Source organism: Paramormyrops kingsleyae, chromosome 20 (assembly GCF_048594095.1).
Source record: "Paramormyrops kingsleyae isolate MSU_618 chromosome 20, PKINGS_0.4, whole genome shotgun sequence".
Classification (NCBI taxonomy): Eukaryota; Metazoa; Chordata; class Actinopteri; order Osteoglossiformes; family Mormyridae; genus Paramormyrops; species Paramormyrops kingsleyae.
The window spans coordinates 18,906,589-18,927,624 of NC_132816.1; the positions used below are offsets into that span (position 1 = coordinate 18,906,589).

General features: G+C 43.2%; 2 protein-coding genes across 5 annotated transcripts in view; both read right to left on the reverse strand.

Annotated features, from left to right (window-relative positions):
- Positions 1-6,963, reverse strand: part of rbm20 (RNA binding motif protein 20) — a 48,306-nt gene extending 41,343 nt beyond the window's left edge. For 2 of the 4 annotated variants that reach the window (XM_023820412.2, XM_023820409.2), the window contains exon 1: positions 1,466-1,900. In XM_023820412.2, the coding sequence (XP_023676180.2) occupies positions 1,466-1,596 (131 nt within the window). In that variant the 5' untranslated portion in view covers positions 1,597-1,900. Of the gene's footprint in view, positions 1-1,465; positions 1,901-6,462; positions 6,506-6,820 lie in introns of those variants that run through there. The other 2 variants (XM_023820414.2, XM_023820413.2) reach the window with 2 other exon arrangements.
- Positions 6,964-7,194: 231 nt separating this feature from the next.
- smc3 (structural maintenance of chromosomes 3) lies at positions 7,195-19,492 on the reverse strand. Its single transcript, XM_023820465.2, has 29 exons — positions 19,282-19,492; positions 18,439-18,514; positions 18,311-18,349; positions 17,973-18,040; positions 17,810-17,881; positions 17,291-17,370; positions 16,977-17,055; positions 16,650-16,767; positions 16,262-16,437; positions 16,062-16,142; positions 15,607-15,771; positions 14,932-15,053; positions 14,430-14,643; positions 14,166-14,269; positions 13,714-13,813; positions 13,458-13,618; positions 13,191-13,332; positions 12,601-12,751; positions 12,246-12,398; positions 11,623-11,774; positions 11,233-11,391; positions 10,352-10,459; positions 10,161-10,269; positions 9,763-10,010; positions 9,436-9,648; positions 9,123-9,314; positions 8,626-8,803; positions 8,279-8,385; positions 7,195-8,184 (listed from the first exon to the last, which is right to left on the reverse strand). Exons 1-29 carry the CDS (start codon positions 19,294-19,296, stop codon positions 8,113-8,115), a joined length of 3,654 nt encoding a protein of 1,217 aa, XP_023676233.1. The 5' UTR covers positions 19,297-19,492; the 3' UTR covers positions 7,195-8,112.
- Positions 19,493-21,036: the final 1,544 nt, after the last annotated feature.

A 21,036-nucleotide genomic window follows, 5' to 3' on the forward strand; every position in this document is an offset into this window, starting at 1 on the left:
ACATTTTAAAATATTGATTAAACTACATTTACAATTGTCAATTTTAAGTGCAATAAAAATACACTAGTAATAACATTTGTGGTGTGCAATGGTCATTCAATACTTGTTAACTTTTATACTGTATTCACGTAATTAATTTCCTAATTTTAAAATGACTTTTTTGGAATTATTTTTTTGGAAAATATTCCTAAGATTATATATTTTTGTTTCTGGTAATATTCTTAAACTCCAGTTTGTTTAGCTTTTAAAACGGGACACATTAAAACTTTTCATTTACAATTTCAAACCTATACTTCTGAGCACTCTATATAATATATTTTTTAAACATTACAGACAAAATCCAAAGAAGCTCTAACACTACATGTCTAATGGCAGATATTTTTTCCCACATACAAATGTGTGTAAATAGTGAGTTTACTCATGAGACGCGATCATATTTGCAACAGTTCAAATGGGATCTAGAAGGAGGTCAAATTTATCAAATCTATCTGTTTATCACACAGAAAAAGGCAACTTCTCCAATCTCACAAATTTAAACTATTGGTTTCAGGGTCAAAAATATAATTACAAAAGTTATATGAAGGGCATTTTTTTCATGAAAGAAAATTTTACAATAGTTTATCATTTGTAATTGTATGAATATGTATTTTTAACAATCCAATAATGTGCTTCATCAAGGCTAAAGCAAAACTTGATTGCACTGGGTTGCTTAACATTTCATGCAAAGGTTACAGTAAACAGTGCATTGTGATTTCATATAAGGGCTCGATATATCAAGTTCTTATTCAGGCATTAGTGTCATTATCCAAGTCATTGTTTACACTGTACCTTTATTCAGAACATAAATGGAACTTAGTTAGTTATAACAATTCATACTTTTTTGTTAAAAATGTTAATTGAAAGACAACTCAGTAAAGCACTCGCTGATTAATATTGACGCTTTCAAACAGACTTAGTTTCAGCATGTAGAATTACAAAATTATTATTTTATATTATTATGATAAAATTTGACATGGTAGCATCTTAAAGAGAGACAGAAAGGTGTCTTTTTGCAAACAAAATAACAGACCACATTTGAATACTTCCAGTCAAGTTCACAGTAAAGTAGTTCAATCATGGCCTTGCACAACCTTTAACTTGACCAGGATGGAAAGTTATGAAGCTTATGAAAATATATTGTACAGTTTAATCTACCAACCTCTAAAAACACTCTTACATTGGTGTCATGCTTTTTTTCCTTAAAATGACTGCAAAATCAATTTGCTGTCAAAATTAGAATTTTTCATGTGTTTTTATATAGACCAGAGACCTCATAAACAAACCCATACACAACATACAGTGCCATTCAATGCTTAAAACAGATTCACAAAAATGAATTTGCATGATCGAAAAACTTTATGTATATGAACCAGTCATTTCACTTGCAAATACCTTTTCCAGTAACATTTACAGATACTCTACTCACCTTTGTGAGGGCTCACTAACAGTATTCACTCCTGGGACCCCCCCTGGAGCTTGTCCAGGGAGTTTGTTTTGTCCGTTTTTGAGACTCTCGACATGGCCCTCAAAAATACGCTTGTCCCAAGCCGGCTTCATGATGGAAAAAATCCACGTCCACCTCTAAAATGAGCGGATCCAAAATGACAACTCTAAAGCACTTTCCGAGCAAGAAGTCACACAAAACCAGCCCTGAAGGAATCCCCCACTGCAATCAGACAAAGAGGAAAGAGCCAGCTTGTAGCAGGCAAGTTTGACTAACTTTGTTCCTCAGTGCAGGACCAACAGCACTACATGCCAAAAGCCCCCCTCCCCCCTCCACTTTCCTCTTTCCAAATTAGAAAATAAAGGGCAAGGACGCAGGAGGACCTCTTCAAAGGAGACTGCACCAGGGGCTGGAAGAACATTTAAAGGAAAGAACAGGAGGAAGCGCAAAGGACACTTGACCAATCGCAGTTGTGGGGGCCCACACACTGAGAGCAACGCTTACAGATATCCCCATTAGCAGTCTCCCCACTGGGTCTGAGCCTGGTGGAACCTCTCAGTAGGTGTCTAAGCACTTTAACATCTGTATCAGTTAAAGATTATCTCCAGAAAACTGCTTAAGATTATTACAATTTTGTGGTGGCCAGTTGTCTAAAGCTGCTGTATCAGCAGCAACGGACTGGAGCATTTTCATGACATACCTTTGCGGGAGAATGTCAGCAAACAGCAGTAGCTCTATAGCTGCAAATTTTTGAGTAAAAATATGTCTAAAGAATTCTTACTGACATATACCTGCTATTAATTCAAAGAAATTAATAATTATTTTTTAACTCCTCAAGAAAGCCTAAATATATTTTGAACCTTTCACGGTTATCATTTACAGTTTTTTCCCATCCACTACATCAACATTCATTCAAAACTAAAACCTAAAACGCTTTTATGCTCAAAAAGCCTTTTATGTTGTCAGTCGGAAACACGATCTCTATAATAATGGGGCCTCTGCTACCGCATTAATGCACCTTGAAAAATTCATCTTGCCATCTGTAGAAAAACAACAGCTATCAAGGCAACTGACAGTGCTCTCAATGTAAATTAAGCAACAACATCAGTAGAGTTCTCTAAAAGACTGAAATCTGATTACAGAGTCAGCAACAAAATGGAAGACAAATTTAGGTATATTAACACAGTCTGGGAGATTTTGACAAACCAAATGCAAAACACAAGCCCAGCTGGGATTATCCAAAAATATAGCACATCAGAAAAAATACATGTAACTAAAAACATCATCCTATTACACAAACAGTGTGTTCTTAAGTCCCGGAAGGAGTTTGAATTCAGTTTGCCTCTGGAATCTTTCCCATCATTTGTTATAATACATTCCTCCAAAAATCAACAACAATTCAACAAATTGCATAACTAAAACAGTAATAAGAGACTAATAATGATTGATAGTGACTGACTGATAATGAAATGGCAATAAAAAAAATTATAATCCCAACACCCCAAGCCCCTAGGTGAAACAAAGCTCTCAATGACAATCAACAGTATTTATTTTTGGCCCATACGTAAGAGGATACCATTAATATGACACATCTCAAGCCAAAATACACAGCACAAAACAAAATGTCCTCTTTATGACGCAAACCTCACAGAATCAAAAATGCAGGATTCTGTGTATGTTTAACTAAACTATGGCATTATTTTTGATACTGAAAATATAAATAGTAGCTCTCGGATTATTACAGTTGTTGTAGTGATATTTTGTCTCATATAAAAGATATATCCTTTCCTTCATGTGCCGGTTCTGTATATCAGTGCCACACCTTTCTTAATTACAATAAACCAAAAACACTAAAATAAACTCCAGCATGGCCACTGGCCACGTCATGTTGGCCAGACGCCTTTTTCTAAGTGTTAAGTTATAAAAGGCTCCCTATTCATAAGATCAGTTTTCCAGAAAATTCTTAGTACAGCTGGGAATGCCACTCAGTGCCACAGCCCCAGTCAGCCAGAAAAAAAGAGGCACTGTTCATCTTACGACAGGTTTAAGCAGGCATGTGTGAAGCCATTACCAGGATTATCATTATGATTATATTAGTTTCATTTGTTCACTGACTGTAGTTGGAATGAATAGCTGTGTTTTCTCAGGTTTTTTTCTTGCAGTTATACATGTTTAACCCTAGGATGTTGATCAATGGCCATGGTATTTATTGTCCCTTGCTGCCTGTCTTTCAGAATTCACTACGGGGTGTGATGATTTAACTAGTTTGTGTGGTCTTCTCTCTGTGTCTTTGTCCTTGACACACTGTGCAGCGTCACACGTGACCTCATAAAACTGGCTTAAAAAAGCCACAAGCTACCATAATACAAAATATAAATTCCACCGCTGTAACATGAGGACCCGCTGCGTAGGACAATTCACTGCCTCTTGTGTGTTTGAATATCTATTCAACAGTGTATATGTTTTTTGTGGTTGTGGGGAAGAAAATCCAAAAATCGCTAGACCTTTTGTAATAAATAATGAAAGCTAACTTGGCAAGCCAATATAAAATCTTGTGAAATTTTAGGAGTGTAAAATAAAGATTTATGATCAACAAAAACGCATTTTGACTAGTATTACTTAAAATTATTTTCGTAAATAATTATTTCAAATTTAAAATGCTTAGTAACATTTAAATATGAATGCATGCAAATTATTACAATTAAGATATAAAATAAATTTAAGCAAACATCACCTTAATAAAAAAATAATCTGCTCTCCGCACCAATACCCATTATATCAAAATTATGTGTACCATCAAGCTGTCTTATGCAGCCACACAAAACCTCAGAGATTGCAAATGTTCCCACAATAGCTCACGGAACTGACAAGTTTATTGGTCCTGACACAGAGGGTAGGGTCCAGTACTCACACATGGCACCTGTTGAACAACAAATTAACTTGCACTCAGAAGTTTATAAACCCAGACAGATTAATGCGTTGTTTATCAAAGCAGCCTCACATGATTATAAACATATGATTGTAAGTTCAGGGTACGGGGCTGTTTTGAGATGGAGTAATAAGCAAGCAAATAGTGGATAGACAAGGCAGGTCTTGCATAAATCCAGTGACTGGCTGAAAAGAGTAGCCAGATCAGTACATATGGGACCTTTACATTGGGTCTACAAGACGAAACATCAATAAGTCATACAAAGGATTTTATATTTTTCAAGCCCTGTGTACAAGATATCTCACACTTCCATCCACAAATGGCTGAATAAGTATGTGACTGTCTTGTATTGGAAACTCACATGCACACATATGTTCATCAATTACCTCTATTAAATATAGTAAAAGTATGCTAGGTCTTGAAGACAAAGGTGATCTTTAAATATAAAATTATGTGAATTAACTATAATATTGATCACAAGCAGCACCACAACGAATAACAACGATGCTGTGAAACACAAGCAGTGACCTGCTGCGAAAAAATATTTCCAGTGTCCTTTTATCCTTTGAGTCTAGAAGACCATCCAGTTCACAGTCAAGTAAAAAACAGTGCTCTCGAGTAATAGCTAAGAATAATAACAGGCTTCATCACCCACAAAAGCCTTGTGATACCTGCAGCTGGTGCTATTTTAATCCCCTGCAATATGTGCCACAGGCCACAAACTCAGCACTACAGCCATGCACTATGCGTCACCAACCCTCTCTCCCTGCTACAAAACCGTGTCCTTTTTTATTCACAAAATGATCTAATGAATATTATCTAAGTATTTTGGGCTTCTATACTTGACAGATCTCTTCAGCAGACAAGCATTCTTTCTAAATAGCTAGAGAACACCTCCAGCTGCCTGTTGCTTATCTAAGTCACACTGTTATCAGCATTCCTCAGCCATTACTACTACCGCATTTGTTTTTAATGAGGCCTGTCGCCCCATTTTCAATTAATTCAATGACTCACAAAAGTATTTATAGCTTTGAAGGTCAGTAACACAGGACCTTAGGAAAAAGAAACTTTCTAGTGCACAATACTTCTAAGTGAAATAGCAAAATAAAATGTTTAATATATTGACACATTTTTGGAAAAAAAATCTAAAGTATAATTTTCTGAGAAACATCAATTAAGTACTTGCACCAGCTGAAAACCAAAACTGTAGTCCAAAAACATGAGGCAATTCATGGTGCATTAAAATGACAAAACATTAAATGGCAGGCGTCAAAATTATTATTTTAATGCAAGATACGTTTCTACATAAAACAACACAGTTTACCTCTGGGCAGAAACTTTCAAAACCTTCAAACAAGGCAATGACCTTCATCAAAATCAAAATAATTTTATGAAGGCTCTTTTGGAACTCTTTGATTTTGAGCTTTACTGCCACCTATTGATACAATACAAGATTTACCGGTAACAGATGCACCATTTTTCAAACCATTTATTACAATGGTTTCATATCATAAAAACCCAGTCTTGCTGCAAATAATTAATAAAAATCCATCAAAAGAGTTGTAAAAAACTGTTTCTAATCTTATTTTGATACGAGACTGTTTATTTATATATAAAAAAAAAACATCTAAAATGACAAAAATGACAAATCAGTATATTTGCCATAACCAAAAATATATATATATCCTGTTAGCCTAAATGACTGGAACTGCCATAGTACAGTATACATATAGTGTTTCCCCTACCGTTGTATTAGGGGGGCGCCCCGCTCCCTCTTGAAGGTTAAGTTAATTATATTTAATTTTATTTTCTATATAGCGCCAGATCACAACAGAAGACATTTAAGGTTACATTTCCTATAGAACATGTCTATACATTGTCCTTTTACTAAACAAAGCAGCCTTATCTTATTCACACACCAGCTTGTCATTTTTGTCTCTGCACGGTCACGCGTTTAGTTCTCCTCTGCTCTCTGTATCGCGCACGGCGGAGTTCCGCCCCGATGCGCGCGCACAGAAACGTGCGCGCACACACAGGTGAGCAGACTCACCAGCGGACAGAGCGCGCGTCGGAAAATATGTTGCGTCAACCACCTGAAAAGCAGACAAAAATATCTACGTTTTTAAAACGCTCCCAGGGTGGTGAAGATGACAACACTCGCTAAACTAGTGGCAACACTAAAAAGAAATGTTCTGATGTTTAGTTCAGTTGTTATATTGACTGCTGTCATTTAAAAAACACATGAACACCATGAATCCTGTCGGTGTCCATTTGCCCCCCCCCCAAAAAAAGCTGTAAACCTCGGGGAAACACTGACATATTTTCCATGTATAATTAGTATGTGGAATTACATGAACGTTTAAATATCACTGTATTCTGTGGAAATGTACCACACGACGTTTTCCTACCTGATGGGACCGAACGCCATTTTATTTCGTCGTCTTGGGTGAGACTGGCTTAAATCACCTCACGTTTAACGATACGGAGATGTGAAACGGCTCAAACGCAACGGCCGGCACGCGCCGTTCCCGCCATCTGCTGCGCAAGTAGTTCCGGTGGGTTTCCTACCGCCGGAGCGGATGACCATAGACGCAGAAGCACGGAGAACGTATGTGTATGTTTGTATGCATACGCACGAGAAATAGGTAAGATGCCTTATGATTAGTATTCACTTAACGGTTACTCTCCATTCAGTTTAAGCATCCTGCTTCAAAGGCAGTATAAGTTTTTGAGTGCATACACATTCAAACGAATTAGAAAACATCACAGGTAAACAATCAGCTCTTTTAAAGTTGAGTTTGTTTTTATTCTAACAACATAAGAAAAAAACAACGTACGAGAAGATGCTGTGCTATAACCAGTTATGTTCTTGTTACCTAAAACTGCAAAGAGCAGACAGTAAAATACAAAACAAGAAAATAGAAACATCAGCAAAACAGACAGAAACCAGGAAATGCACTAGAAGGTTATTTATAAGAAATTAATAAAAATGGGAGGTGGCAATTAATTTAAAACCGCAAATCAATCCTGAACATGCAGGCCAGTTTAAAATGTTGGCGACAGCTACAGCTTTAAGGGAGGTCAGAAGGAAATGAAAGCAATCGGAGGAGACTCCTCCGCCCAGCTTATGTGGTGTACCGTGTTAAAATACACCAGTCGCACAGTAATGGGCCAAGTCATTTACCCAGATAGTGCCCTCTAAGAATACTTCAGGTTATTACTGGCTTGTTTTAGGTGAGGCCTCTTCCACCCTAATTCAGGCAATGGCATGGGGTGCGTAACCTCTGGAACAAAGTCTACAGCCTGTTCTATTTCTGCTCTGCACTGAAACACCTAGAACATTCAAAACAGCAAGATATACAATTCCATATATATATATATAAAAAAAAAGATAAACAAAAGGTATAAGTTGGGCGTAAATATGAAATGAACATACAACTTTTTCCTTTAACAGACTGCTGTGTTCAATTCCGTAGGCAATTCTTAGGTACAAATTTACCACCTGGTATTTAATCAACCTACCACCACTAATTTGTGGTTTAGGATTTAGTCATTACCCAGTTTTTTTCTTCAGCTGAGTACTGAAAGAAAACAATTACTGAAGACGTATAGAGGGAGTGTGCCAGATAGCGGAAACAGTAGTACAGAAAGCCGGAAAGCTGGTAACAGTGCATGCAAGACAGAGGGGGGGCGCTTCTGCTCATCCGTGCGTGGTGTCATCCTCCACGAAGTCTTTAGCCTGCTCCGCTGATATCACATCAATGTGACTCACCTGCAAAACAGCAAATCCGGCATGAATACGTCCCACATGTGCACGCTTACCCTCAGAATCACGGCCGAAACGTTAAATTTTATCCGCCGCTGACCTTGTTCCGGAATTTCACCCCGTAGAACTTGTCCGCCGACTCCAGAAGCTCAGGCCTGAAGGTCGTCGTGATGAACTGCGCATGTCCAGCCAGCTCCACAATCATATCTGACAAAAATCGAAAACCGACTTCAGAAAAACCGAAGCGGACTTCAAGGGGCAGGGAATGTCAAATAAAATGCTAATTTTAATGTCAAATAAAATGCAAATTTTAATGTCAAATAAAATGCAAATTTTAATGCACACCGCCCATTACTAGCCAATAAGCAATCAGTGCACTTCCATGAACTGCATCAGGTCTGACAGCTGACAGGGCCGACTAATGGAAATACCGGCACAGTGAATTACCAGACACGGCCTTCCTGTGTTGAGCATCCAGGGCCTGGTCGATTTCATCAAACAGGTAGAAGGGCGCCGGGTCGCATTTCTGAATGGCGAAGATGAGGGCGAGAGCCACCAGGGATTTCTGTCCTCCTGATAGCTGCTGCATCTCTCGCATCTCACCTTGCTTCCCCGTGAAGGACACCTGCAGCACGGGCCGCGTGATAAAACGTGAGCCACTCATTACCATTCCAGATTCCTCCGCACCGAGTTTCTCAGTAAGGCTTCGTATAAAGGGATAAGTGGAAAGATGTACTGTTCTCAGACAATGGGTCTGACTCATTTTTATGAGCCAATAAAAGCACAACAAAGTGCAGATGGAGACTAAGTGAGAAATCTGGAGGCTGACTTTTCAGATACACGAAAAGGAATATATCCAAGAGACAAAATGACTGAGAGACTTAACTACGCACTGACAACTGTACAAGTTTCTAACAAAGTTCGAAATCTGGGGCTAGTCTTACCCTAATTCCCACTCCAGTGAACTGGTCGACAGAGGGAACGCTGCTCTGGGACCCCGAACCCCTCTCGCTCTCCGCACCGCCCTCCCCCTCATCTTGTGATTGGTTCCCCTCGGCATCCCCTTTCTTCATCACCAGGGTGGCCTTGCCCCCGGGTACAAGCTTCTGAAAGACCTCACTGAAGTTCTTTGACACCTGGGTTTCAGGGAGGGGGAGGAGCCAAGAATGTCAATACATATAAAATACTGACTTAACACTGACTCAACCCAGCGACTGGACCTTATCACTGCACTCCTCACTGAAAGATGCCACTCGCCTGTTTGAAGGTCAGCTGTATGGCTTCATACTTCCGTAGCTCTAGAACGTTCATCAGCTCCATGATGGACTTATAGCCTCTGTCCAGCTCATCCTGCCTCTTGATCAGCTTCTCTTTTTGCTCTGAGAAGTTCACGAACTGGTCCAGGGCCTTCTTGTTCACGTGGCTGTACTTCTTCAGCTCCGTATTGCACTGCTCTAGCTTTCGGAACAGCTGAAATGACACAAGCGGCCCACAGGGCGCGTGAGTGAGCGCAGTGCTGCCAGTGATGGCATGGGCTTTCTGGGCAACTGTCCTGAGAGGCTCAGAGAAGAGCGCACTCCTCACCTGTTTGAGCGTGAGCGTCTGGTACTTCTCAAAGGCCTCCTGCGGCAGTGAGCCCAGCTCCCGGATCTTCTTCATGCACTCCTCCTTCTTCTTGAGCAACATCCCCTGCCGGTTGGTCATCTTCTCCAGCTCCTTTGTGTCGTGGTTAATGGCGTCGTTCTGCTCCTTCTCGATGTTCTTCCAGCGATCCATGCTCTTCATATGATCTTTCACCTCAATTTCCATCTTGTCAATGAGTCCATCCAGATCTGTGGACCAGGGGGTTACAGCATGTTTAAGCCACATTAAAAACTATCCTGACCTGAATTTTCACCAAAAAAAAAAAAAAGTTAAAAAACATTTAACCTCATCCCCAGCCTTCATTGAGATACAGTCTAGCATAATGCTAAATTAACCACCTTCTGAACGCGCCATGGTGTCCTTAATGCGTTTGTTGATCCCGTCCAGCTCTGACGTAGTAGCGGTGAGAACTGTCCCTCCCTCCGTCTCCCTGAGCTCATTCAGCTCCTGCGTGGAGAAAAGGCTGGGGGTCACAGGTCACGCGCCTTTAAGAAATGCGACGTCGGCACGCACAGCCGACGCGGCCCACCTGTTCCACTTGGTCCAAACGCTTCCTGAGGTTCTCGTTCAGGTACGTCTCCACTCTGGTCATGATCCCCTCTAGCTTGATTCTCTCGTTCAGCAGCTGCCTGTTGTCCTACATCGATGAAATAATAAACCGTTTTTAGTCGCATTTTACCGTATTCGCTGTAAAAAGCGCAGCAGGCCGAGAAGCTGCAGCACTGAATGCTGAAACTTCAACTGGAGTCACCACAGTCTGATCTGGGGGTGTTCTTGGGGCAGCATGTGAGGCCGCGTGTATGGAACCGTCCTCACTATTTTAAGGGGACAGTGGCATTTTACCACAACAATGAATTGTGTTGATATCTTTCTCCCAAGGTTTTTGTTTGCAGGATCGGCAAGGGTGGAAGCAGATGGGCGTGCACATGTGGGACCTACGTAGAGTCCTTATTTATATTTATTGCCTTTTTTTTCCCTTATGGTAGGGTGGTACCCTTATACCCAGAGGGGAATGGTAGCTCCCAATTAGAGGGGCGGGGACAAGGGTTTATAAGATGGTGGAAGGGTTAGTTCTTTTTTTTTGGGGCCCAGCTACTTGTGTGCTCTCGGAGTGGGAGGTCCTTAGGTGTGTGGGGACTAGAGGCCACGGTACAGTTTGGTGTACTTGTTTTTTTTGTTTGTTTGATAGTTAATTGTATTAGTTTTTCTTTATTGTTTTTTATTTTTTTTCTTGTTTTGGAACCTTTGATGGGAGAGCCATGACATGAGCTGATGCCTAAATAAATCACCAATCCCAAGTCTTTTTTGGATGTTTCGTTGTCTTTGCCCGACCCTGAGACCTCTCGACACCTTACCCCGTGACACAGCATAATAAAATAATAAAAAATAATAAAAATGAAGATAGCGCACCTGCTGCAGCTGCCGGATCTCATCATTGAGGTCATCCACTCGCCGCTGGTCTTCCAAACTGAGCTGAGCCAGCAGATCTGTCCCCAGCTCCGCTTTCAGGGACTCGCGCGTCGACTCCATGGCGTGAAGGCTTGCCTCCAGGCTCTGCAAGCTCCGTTGCTGGGTGGGGGATGGGAAGTAGCCACACATTACAGTGAGCGATTAGCCAAAGCACAGCTACGAACTGTACTTACAATAGCATTGCACAGTACCAGTACTCCAAAAGAATTGCATCACTTTTATACCATTAGATATCTAAATGTTAGGGTCGCTATTGAGCACACTCAGACGTCGCCCTATAAAATCAGGCCGAAGTCGTCATGTGACCCTGTACAGCGAATGGCCCGTCACCTTGGGCATGAAGGTTTTCTCCGACTGCTGCCTCTTCTCCTTCAGCATCTTCATCTCGGACAGGATACTGTCCCGCGAGGCCTTGAACTTCCTCTGCTGGGTCTCGATCTGCTGCATCTGGTTCATCAGCTGATCAATCTCATTGTTGATGCGTGTAGGTCGCTAAGGAATGCAACGCCATATCCAGGAGGAAAGACTACCATGTGACACACTAGGGGGCGCTATGAGGTTACTGTAATCGCCAAGCCCCTCATTCTTTCAGGCTAATATCCATGGGTTTAACATTGGCTCCCATGAGTCAGATGTCCTCTAGGTCTGCCGTGACCAATCCGACTGATGTACACACACGCGCGCACACACACACACAGCGAACCAAAGGACACGACGCAGGGTGTCCAATCAATCATCTGCTAATGGATGATGGTGCCGATGACTCACACGACAGGCTTTCTGACATCTGCTAATCTACCAAGCACGCTCCCGATCTGCTCAAGAAACAAATGCTGCCTTAAATCCCCTGGCCCCCCCATCACAGACAAACAAACGCCCTCGCAAAGCGAGCAGTCGTGACAGTCGCACACCTTGCCCCCCCCCCCCCGTAAGAAAGAGCTTGGGAAAGATATGTTCGATGTTGCGCCGCAGGTTCTCGTTCAGCTTGGCCTCCAGTTCGCCCAGCTCCTCCTCAGCCTTCCTCATGTCCTTCTGCAGCTCCAGTCGGGACTTCCTGGTGTCATAGTACCCCCCTGTGAGAGCCCCCCGATGGCTCACCTGGTCACCTGCATAGAAACCAGTCACATGACATGCGTGCATGAGCAACAGAAGTCCACTTCCTCCAGCAGTATACCAGCCTTTCGCCGAAGCACATTCAGTGATATGTGGTCCTATCTTAAGCTCTGGATGAATGCTATGTATCTATGCAGCTACTCCTGCATTTTACATAATTGGTCATATTTTGCAAGGGCCTCTGTTGAGACCCACCTTCCAGCGTGATGCAGTCCATGGTGAAAGCCCTGGCCAGCTGAGTGGAAACTTCCATGCTCCGGCAAATCAGGGTTTTCCCAAAAACATGCTTAAAAGCCTTGTCAAATTTGGGATTGTACCGCAACTTGCTGATCATCGGGATTGCATCCTGGAAAAATAAATAAGGCCAACATGATGAGTCATTCTCTAATAACTTGGCAAATCCAATATAAGACTGGATTAACCCCAAATACCAAAGACGTGTGGTTGAATCACAGCCGCTGGAGGTTATTGGAATATAAAGCTCTGCAATAGGCACATGCGGTCTGCTGCCAGGTAACGGCGTACCAGCAACCAATGAGGACGAAGCCCTGCTGGTGCCATTAGGAGGTCATTAAAAGTGTCGCAGTTTTAAGAGCTGTGATAATATAGCGGTGAGAACAACACAAATAGATTTTGTGTCGTAAGGCCTGAACACTTCTTGGGACACAAAAACCAGTAACGTGTCCAAGAAAAACACAAGCAATTTATATAAAACACACTACCTACTGAATCACGAAAACAGAGCAAAGCTGGATCTGCAGTAAACACTGAGAGGCGGCGCTTACGTTGGTCTCTGGGTAGGCCGTGTCTCTGACGTCCAGTTTGCTGAGAGGAAGGAAGGTCACTTCCCCAGGAAGATTCATTTTGTTAAACTCCATCAGGATTTTGGTGCTGACCTCATCAGTTTCCACAATGTGGTAAAACAGCCTAAGAGAAATAAAATATAGATTCAATACCCACACTGCATCCATTAATTATGATGGAAAAAATGTACAGCTAGTCTTCACACTGGGTGTGGGGCGAGGGCGAACCGTGAGGGCAAACCTACTCACCTGGTGCCAGCAGTCACTTCGACACAAGTGTAGAAAGCAGGCTCGCACTCAAAATTGTTCATCACGATGCCATGGTAACCGTTAATGACGTGCTGGTTGATGCCCTTCCTACGGAAGTGCTCCAGCACCTTGTTAATGCTGTCGATGCCGTTAAGAATGGCCTGCCCAAAGAGGGAAAACAAGTCATTCACGCTTCTGCAAATGCCAATCGTCACCAGTAGCGCCCCCATGTGGCGGCAGGAAGAACTGCGCCGACCTTTCCCGTGGCCGCCCGCAGAAGCTGCTGCTTCTTCTCCAAGTCCTCCCTCTTGGCTGCCAAGGCCTGCTGCTCCGCATTCTCCTCCCTCCACAGGTAGCTGTGGGAGGTGGGGTGGGAGAAGGCAGGGCTCAGAAATCCACACTCCCCCGGGCTTTAATCCACGATACCCCACTGCCACACCGGTCTACATGCGATCCGTCATTTCTGGTACCTTCGTTACAGGTACCACGGGCTGCTGGAAACCCACTTAGCTTCAGCTGAGCCCGATGGGAAAAGCACAGCCACCCGGGGCCCATTTCACGTATAACATGATCTTTTCCTGCGTGGTCCCACACGGAACACGTTAAATGTCATGACACCGCAACAATGCGGCATAAATACAGTCTCATATTAAAACACCCTCCCACAAGCTGGAAAAAACATGCATATCCTTTAAGAAAACGTCTTACTTTCTCTCGCTCTGAAGCTCATCCTTTTTGTTCTTCACCTCATAATACTTCCTGTCCAGTTCTTCAACACGAGTCTTCACCTCGTTTAAATCCTGATCCAGTTTCTAAAAGACACGAAGTATAAGGGTCACGACAAGCGTGAGAATGACCGCTGGCGGGTCGAGGGTCGGGTGCTGCAGGGGTTAATCAAGTCTCCGGCAGCAGTTACCCCACAGCCTGAAAAGTAAAATGTGACAGATGCTTTGAACGGAGGACGTTTCGTACAGTGTACTGCTCCAGGTTCCTCTCCTTGTTGGCCTCAGTGTCCTCCAGGTCCTTGTGGATGGCGGCTATCTGCCGTTTCTTGTCATTGATGGCCTGGTCCAGGGATTTCAGCTCCTTCTTGATCCACTTGTCCCTCTCCTCCTTGGAGGTGAACTGACTGCCACGGCCCTGCTTGGCATACAGGTCCGTCCTTTCCTGTGTGGCCTGGGCCAACCTGTCGAGATAAAAGGAAGAGATTTAGTCTGTCCTCTCTGTCTATGTCCCAAACACAGACCTATCAGGAACAATGAATGTTAATACAAAGGTACTGGAAACTCACTGGATCAAGCAATGTCAAACAAGCCCATCGCAAGCTGTCAACAGCTGGCATAAGAAATATGGAAGCAGAAATGTCTTGCCCACACTTCCTAAAAGTCCTCTCTTTTCTCATGAATTCCCAACACGAATCGTCTGAGAACAGCCAGCGATGCGCTGGCTCAGCGCGCGGCTGCGTCACACCGACCTGGCGATGCCTCTCTCCTCCCGCTCTTTCACCGTGTTGAACTTGGGCTCCGTCTCCTGCAGCTCCTTCTGTTTCTCCTCTATCTTCTCCAGCAGCTTCTGACGCTCCTTGAGCAGTCGTTTCTAATCAAATGAAACGACACTGCTTCACAACACTGGTCCTGCTGGGCTTCAGTGTAAGGTTCAAGAAGTCGCAACGGCAAAAAACGCCAGGAAGAGGCCAACTCGGTTGAACCCAGGCAGTGAGAGGTCAGCCGAGAAGCAGAAATATTCAGCCGTGCTGAAAATCTGGAAGTAATGCTCCCCGCCAGAACCAAGGGTGACAAGACAAAGAGGAGCTGCGACAGGCCGGCCATCGAGCGTGGCGACCCGGCATAAACTCCCAGCTCCACAATAAAAACTGAGGCAGAAGCCCCACAGTCATACGGGCGCCTTCCCAGTATCCCCGGCGGCCTGCCAGAGCACTCAGGTGGCTGGCATCCAGGCCTCGCCAGTCCTCAACAACCCCACGCAAACTCAGCCTTGCCGGCCTCCCCTAACACGGCTCCCCGGAAATAAATAAATAAGATGGGACAAATAAGCGGCAAGCGGCCATGTGGCTCTGAAGGAGCGCTGCCATCCCGGCGCTCTTGATCCGGCGCCTGAGCCGCGATGACGCAGGCGGAGGCTTCCGCACCCTCTGTTCGCTGTTGCCCGCCAGCTCGTCCTGCAGGTCTTTGGCCTTCAGCTCCAGTTTGGTCCGCTGCTTGATCTGCTCCTGCCTCTCCGCACTCAGCTGCTCCTTCTCCTCCTTCATGGCGGAGATCTTGGACTTCAGCTCCCGGACCAAACGTTCCGTCTCCTTTTGGGGGGGGGGTGGAGCAAAATAAAAGTGGTGGCATGTTTCCAGATAGGAAGTGAAATGCAAGGGCGGCCACAGCGATCAGCAGGAAATGCAGAAACATCATGCAGCTTTTTGGAATCCCAAAGATGGGCCCGGGCCCCGCCCCCTCCCCCTCCGTTCATATCAGTCCAAATCACATGAAAAAGCTTCAGCCGGGGAGGGAGGGCGTAAGATTCTGACACGCTTGAACGAACGCCTTTAAGACGTTACTGGTGAATCCCCTGACCTCTTCCGTGCCGGTCCTTTACCTCCACTTTGTCCCGAGCATCCTGCTGGGCATCACGCAGCTGCCTCGATTTGTCCCCACAGGTCTCCCTCTTGGTGGACAGCTGGATGACACAAAGAACCAACACAACACCGGCAGAAACGACGCAAGCGGTTAGCGACCAAATGAACGGGAAGAGAAATCGCCGGTGTCGTGCCGATGCCCTGCGTCTGCCAGGCGCACCTCGTCCAGCTTGGCGCGAGTCTCGTTCAGCTCCTGGTTATAGATGGTGTACTCCAGGGCCCTCCGCATCTTGTCCCATTTCTGGTACTGAGCCAGCTCCTCCTTCTCATCCTCCAGAGTATGCAGACGCTCCTCGATATACTTCAGCAGCTCGTTGATTTTTTCCCTCTTCCCCTCTGATGGTTAAATACCAAAAATAATTACAATGCACAGTCGAGATGCACTGAAGCAGAGTTTGGTAGAATTAAACAGAACGAAGATGACTTGTCTTCCCCATCTCTGGTTATTAATCTTGACCATTAATCAGGTACAAAGATGAACAGCTCTAATGGCCCACAGTTTCAGCCTCTTTGCCCTCTGTCGTCATGCACCATCAGTACAGGTTTACCTGTCTCCTTCATGAGGGAGATGCTCTCCTCTTTGCGTTCATCATACACTCGGGTCCCTGCTACCTCCCGCAGCAGCTTCAGACGCTGAGAGTCTGGGGCTGTTGCCATTTGGTTGATCTGAAGTCAATAACAAGTGTTTTCCTGACTGCAGCAGAATATGCGTGAAACTCATGGACTTCTGAGAAGGCCGCCAAAAGATTATTGCTGCTTTTAGAAATTAACTTGGTTATGTCTGTTAAACAAAATGCAAACCAAATAAAGGTGCACATGCATAAACACTGACGTGCCAGCATAACAATAAGAAAAAAAAATATCATGTCCGTTACCTTTCCTTGTTTCACGATGTAATACGGATTACTGCGGGAAAAGCCGGCACTTTCCAAGAGATTCATGACATCATTTTTCCTGGAACACAGACAATTCCAATCTCTTTGGTACTTTTTCCCACACCAAAAATAATCTTGCTTGGGTATGTCATTGTGCTCCTACTTTATTGTGACTTTTTTTTGGCTCCGAGGCACTGACGTCATCTGAAGTTTACATCTGAATTATGCTCTCACGGTTTGACATTACAAGTAGGTCAAGGCAATTTTGTATGGTCATCAACAAAATGCCTCTACACGGAGAAAGCAATACTCACGTCACCATTTTCTTATCCAGGAAGTACTGGTCCTTTTTGGCTCCAATTACACGACGCAGTGACACTTCTTCTTTGTCGATCTACAAGGAAATGCAGCGCTTGACAATTCAACTAAGACACTCTGTCAACAATGCAGATCTCTACTTGACATATGGGAAAACATAAATCATTCAAAGTAATAGCAGGGAGAATAGAATAGAGACACTTAATTTATTCCCACAGGAAAAGTGGGTAATTTTCACACACTATACCTTGCGCTCCAAGAGACACAAAAGGATATTCATGTATCATATAAAAATATTAATAAATACAGGTTAGCACAAGGCTTGGGCTCAGAGTACAGGGTCAGCTAGCATCCAGTGTCCCAGGAACAACTGGGGTAAGGGCTTTGCTCAAGGGCACAGCAGTGTAAGGATTACTCTGCTGGCCGTGAGATCTGAATTAATGACTTTCCAAACACAGGCACCAAATAATTAAATTCGTATTAGCGCCGCTTTGAATTTACGTTGGAGGGCTTACCGGTAACCTGTTGTCCGAGTTGTCAAATATGATTTCCACGAAAGCAGAGATGACACGAGGGCCAGTCCCTTCCTGAAACAGGGAGAGCATGTGGTGAATTGAACACGAGGGAGTGCAGGTGAGTGAGTAAATAAATGGAAAACAAAGAATGCACAGCACTCACGTGCAGCAGAGCAAGCCTCTGCTCAGGACGAAGGTGGCTGAACTCGTCACTGAGCACAAACTGGATGGCTGTATGGGACACAGGGTGTTAGTCGAGCAGTAATTCATTACACACATGATAACTGTATTATACCATTTTCAACTGCCCAGTTAAATATCCAGTTTACTATTCATACTTATGGGCCAAAAAGAAAAATTTATATCACTTGCACATTGTCACTAGTGATTGACCTACACACATAACACCTTTTATCCAGCCTTATCCAAAACTGGCAACCCAGATGATAGTACCGGAGTCCTTCACAGCAGAACTTTGTAAACCAGATAAGGATTACTTACCATAGAAAAAGTTACTTTTCCCAGATCCATTTCGCCCCACTACAAACAAGAACAAAAAGATGGCAGACAATGAAATTCACAGCCCAATGAGGTTGAGGGACCCCAAATAAGACATTATATAAACTCACCAATGACATTGTGCTTCGGGCTAAATGGATCGACAACAGTTTGATCCCTGTAACTTCGAAATCCTTGAATAATGACCTAAAAGACAGAAGTAATTCAGAGAAGTTAGACATCTATTTCATAAACTAAAATTAAGTATATAAACATTTTTTATTTTTAGGCAGTATTAATTAGTGGTGCTATTATATTTTAACGGCAACAGATAGATTAATATATGTACTTTGTTGCACAAAGCAGGTGAAACATTTTCTGACAGTAACATTTTTTACCTTATTTACCAATTAAAAAATCGCCAGTCATCTTATCACAAAAAAGAAATTTATTTAAATTTCACCAGAACTATATCACAAGTTCGCGTTACGCACTTTGCAGTTGTAACAATGTTTAAAAAACTTGTAAAGCATAGAAACTCGCTCAAAGATGTCACAGTGCAGGATTAACGAACAGCTATCAGAATGGCCGTTCATTCGCATAATCAGTTACCACTGTGGAAATGGAGCAGGACTGCCAAGAAATACCTACGTCGTAAGGTTTATTTGCCAATTATGGTCAATTTTAAAAGACTAAGGCGTTAATGTGGTAATAACTTAGCAGCTCCTGGATACCTGGCCGGACGCTTATTCAAGCGCTCAGCTCACGTCACATTGCTACGATCTGGGCTAACGCGAAATAGCAATTAGCAACTTTTGTTCTTGCGACGTCTAAATACTGTTATGCATTGTCTCTGCAAGAGATTTAGCTGCACGTAATTCTTCGTCGTGCAATTTAACGCAATATCGTAGTTTTAAGCAGAACGTCGAATTTGACTAGTAGCTAACTAGCAAAAGTTAGCTTAGCTAGCTTACCTGTTTAATGTACATGGCTGGGTCTGCACTATTTTCCCTCAGAAAAATCTCCCACAAAACGGAACACGCCCGCCTCCTCCTCCACAAAAGGAAGGGCTGCTTCAAAAAAGTTTAATTATATCAAATTGAAATTTGAAAACCCCAAAACTACTAATTGTTCAGATTGCCTACACAAAACAGATAACAAGTAAAATGGCGACGGGGGCGGGGCCAAGGAGTGAACCGTGCAAGGGACAAAAAGGGGGGAAACTACATCTAAACCTCTTTGTATATTTATAGTTGCGTGGACGAACATTCCTTTCTCTGAATAATTTCACTGTAGTTTTGTTTCAAGAAATCTAGACACACTAATATATTGCGGTGATATTATGGGGAATTCTAAAATATATTTTTCTAACTCTACAGTCACCCCTAGTTCTTCACCTGGTACCCACCAAGGATAAGACCTTAGGCGCGAAAGCAGTATAGTATGAGATATCGACCGCCAGTAAATTTGAAGTAGGTTTAGATATACGATTAGTGTTGTGGTGTATCTTAAGAGAACAAAAATACATAAAATTCCATCCAATACAATAAAACGTTAATTTCCTTTCGGTGGCTTAATTCGTTGACTTTTTAAAGAATTAAATGAAAGAATGTACTACTTCTATCTAATGTTAAGGTGTTTGGTAAAATTGGAGCACGTTACGGACAGTTCTGCCCATGCGCTTCGCAGGGCGCTTTCCTGGAGCACTTTTACCCACCGGCTCATTCCGCCGCTGAGCTAAAAAGCGCTGCCGGGAATCCTTCCAACCTGCGCTATCCGGCACTCCGACGCCTCCTCCCGGCGCGCCGCTCCCCACCCCCGCCATATAGCATCTAATCTCTGCTATAGTAAAAGTCCGGTCTGTCCTCTAATTGTACATATATTACTACCTAATTTATTATTTGAACGTTTTCGTAGTATTTATTTCATTCATATTCCGTAAAATTCCATTTTTCAGCATTCTTTGTGCACTTTTTTAACCCCATTGTATTCCGTGATATTTGTAGTGAACAGTTGTTCTTCATTCATGTTTGCACCGTCCCGTTAACTGTAGTCGTCTCTGGTTTCAGTTTGCACCGAACCACTACCAACTGCGGTATGTTCACATGCTGACAATGAAGAGTTCTGAGTGTACTTTTTATATTTGTTTGGACTTTGCATTTATTTGATTGTATCGTCTTGGCAGCCTTTCTTTAAATGTAGGTCTGTGTACAATGATCTTCCTCTGGGATCAATGAAGTTCATCTAAACTAACAATACGTGCGATTACGGCTGCGCGCTCCCAGCCCTAGGGGCGTGAGGCGCCAGTGCATGACTCAATGTTCTCGATGAAGATGATGGAGACACCGCCTGTGCGTAGTGGGGAAGGAACGCTGCCGGCGTGGGAATCTCTGTGAACCACCTCCAAATATTTATCACCAGTGAGGCCGATTAGAGCTTTTGCGCCGCACCCTTTGCCTACAACAGTTTTCATCACTACATTGGCTACCCGTTAGCTCAGAATTATTAATTTCCCTCCAATTAATCCTCAGTGACAACGGCCCGTTTCCTGTATTCTTCCTGCTTATCAATTGCATGTCACAAATAGGACTGCAGACCCGATTGTTCATCCTGAAGACGTAATTGACATTATTTCATTTGATTAGTTTACTTTATGGCGTAGTTTACGTAACATTTTAGGAAATAAGTACTTTTTCTTATTATGTCGTCATTTTTCTTAATATAACGTC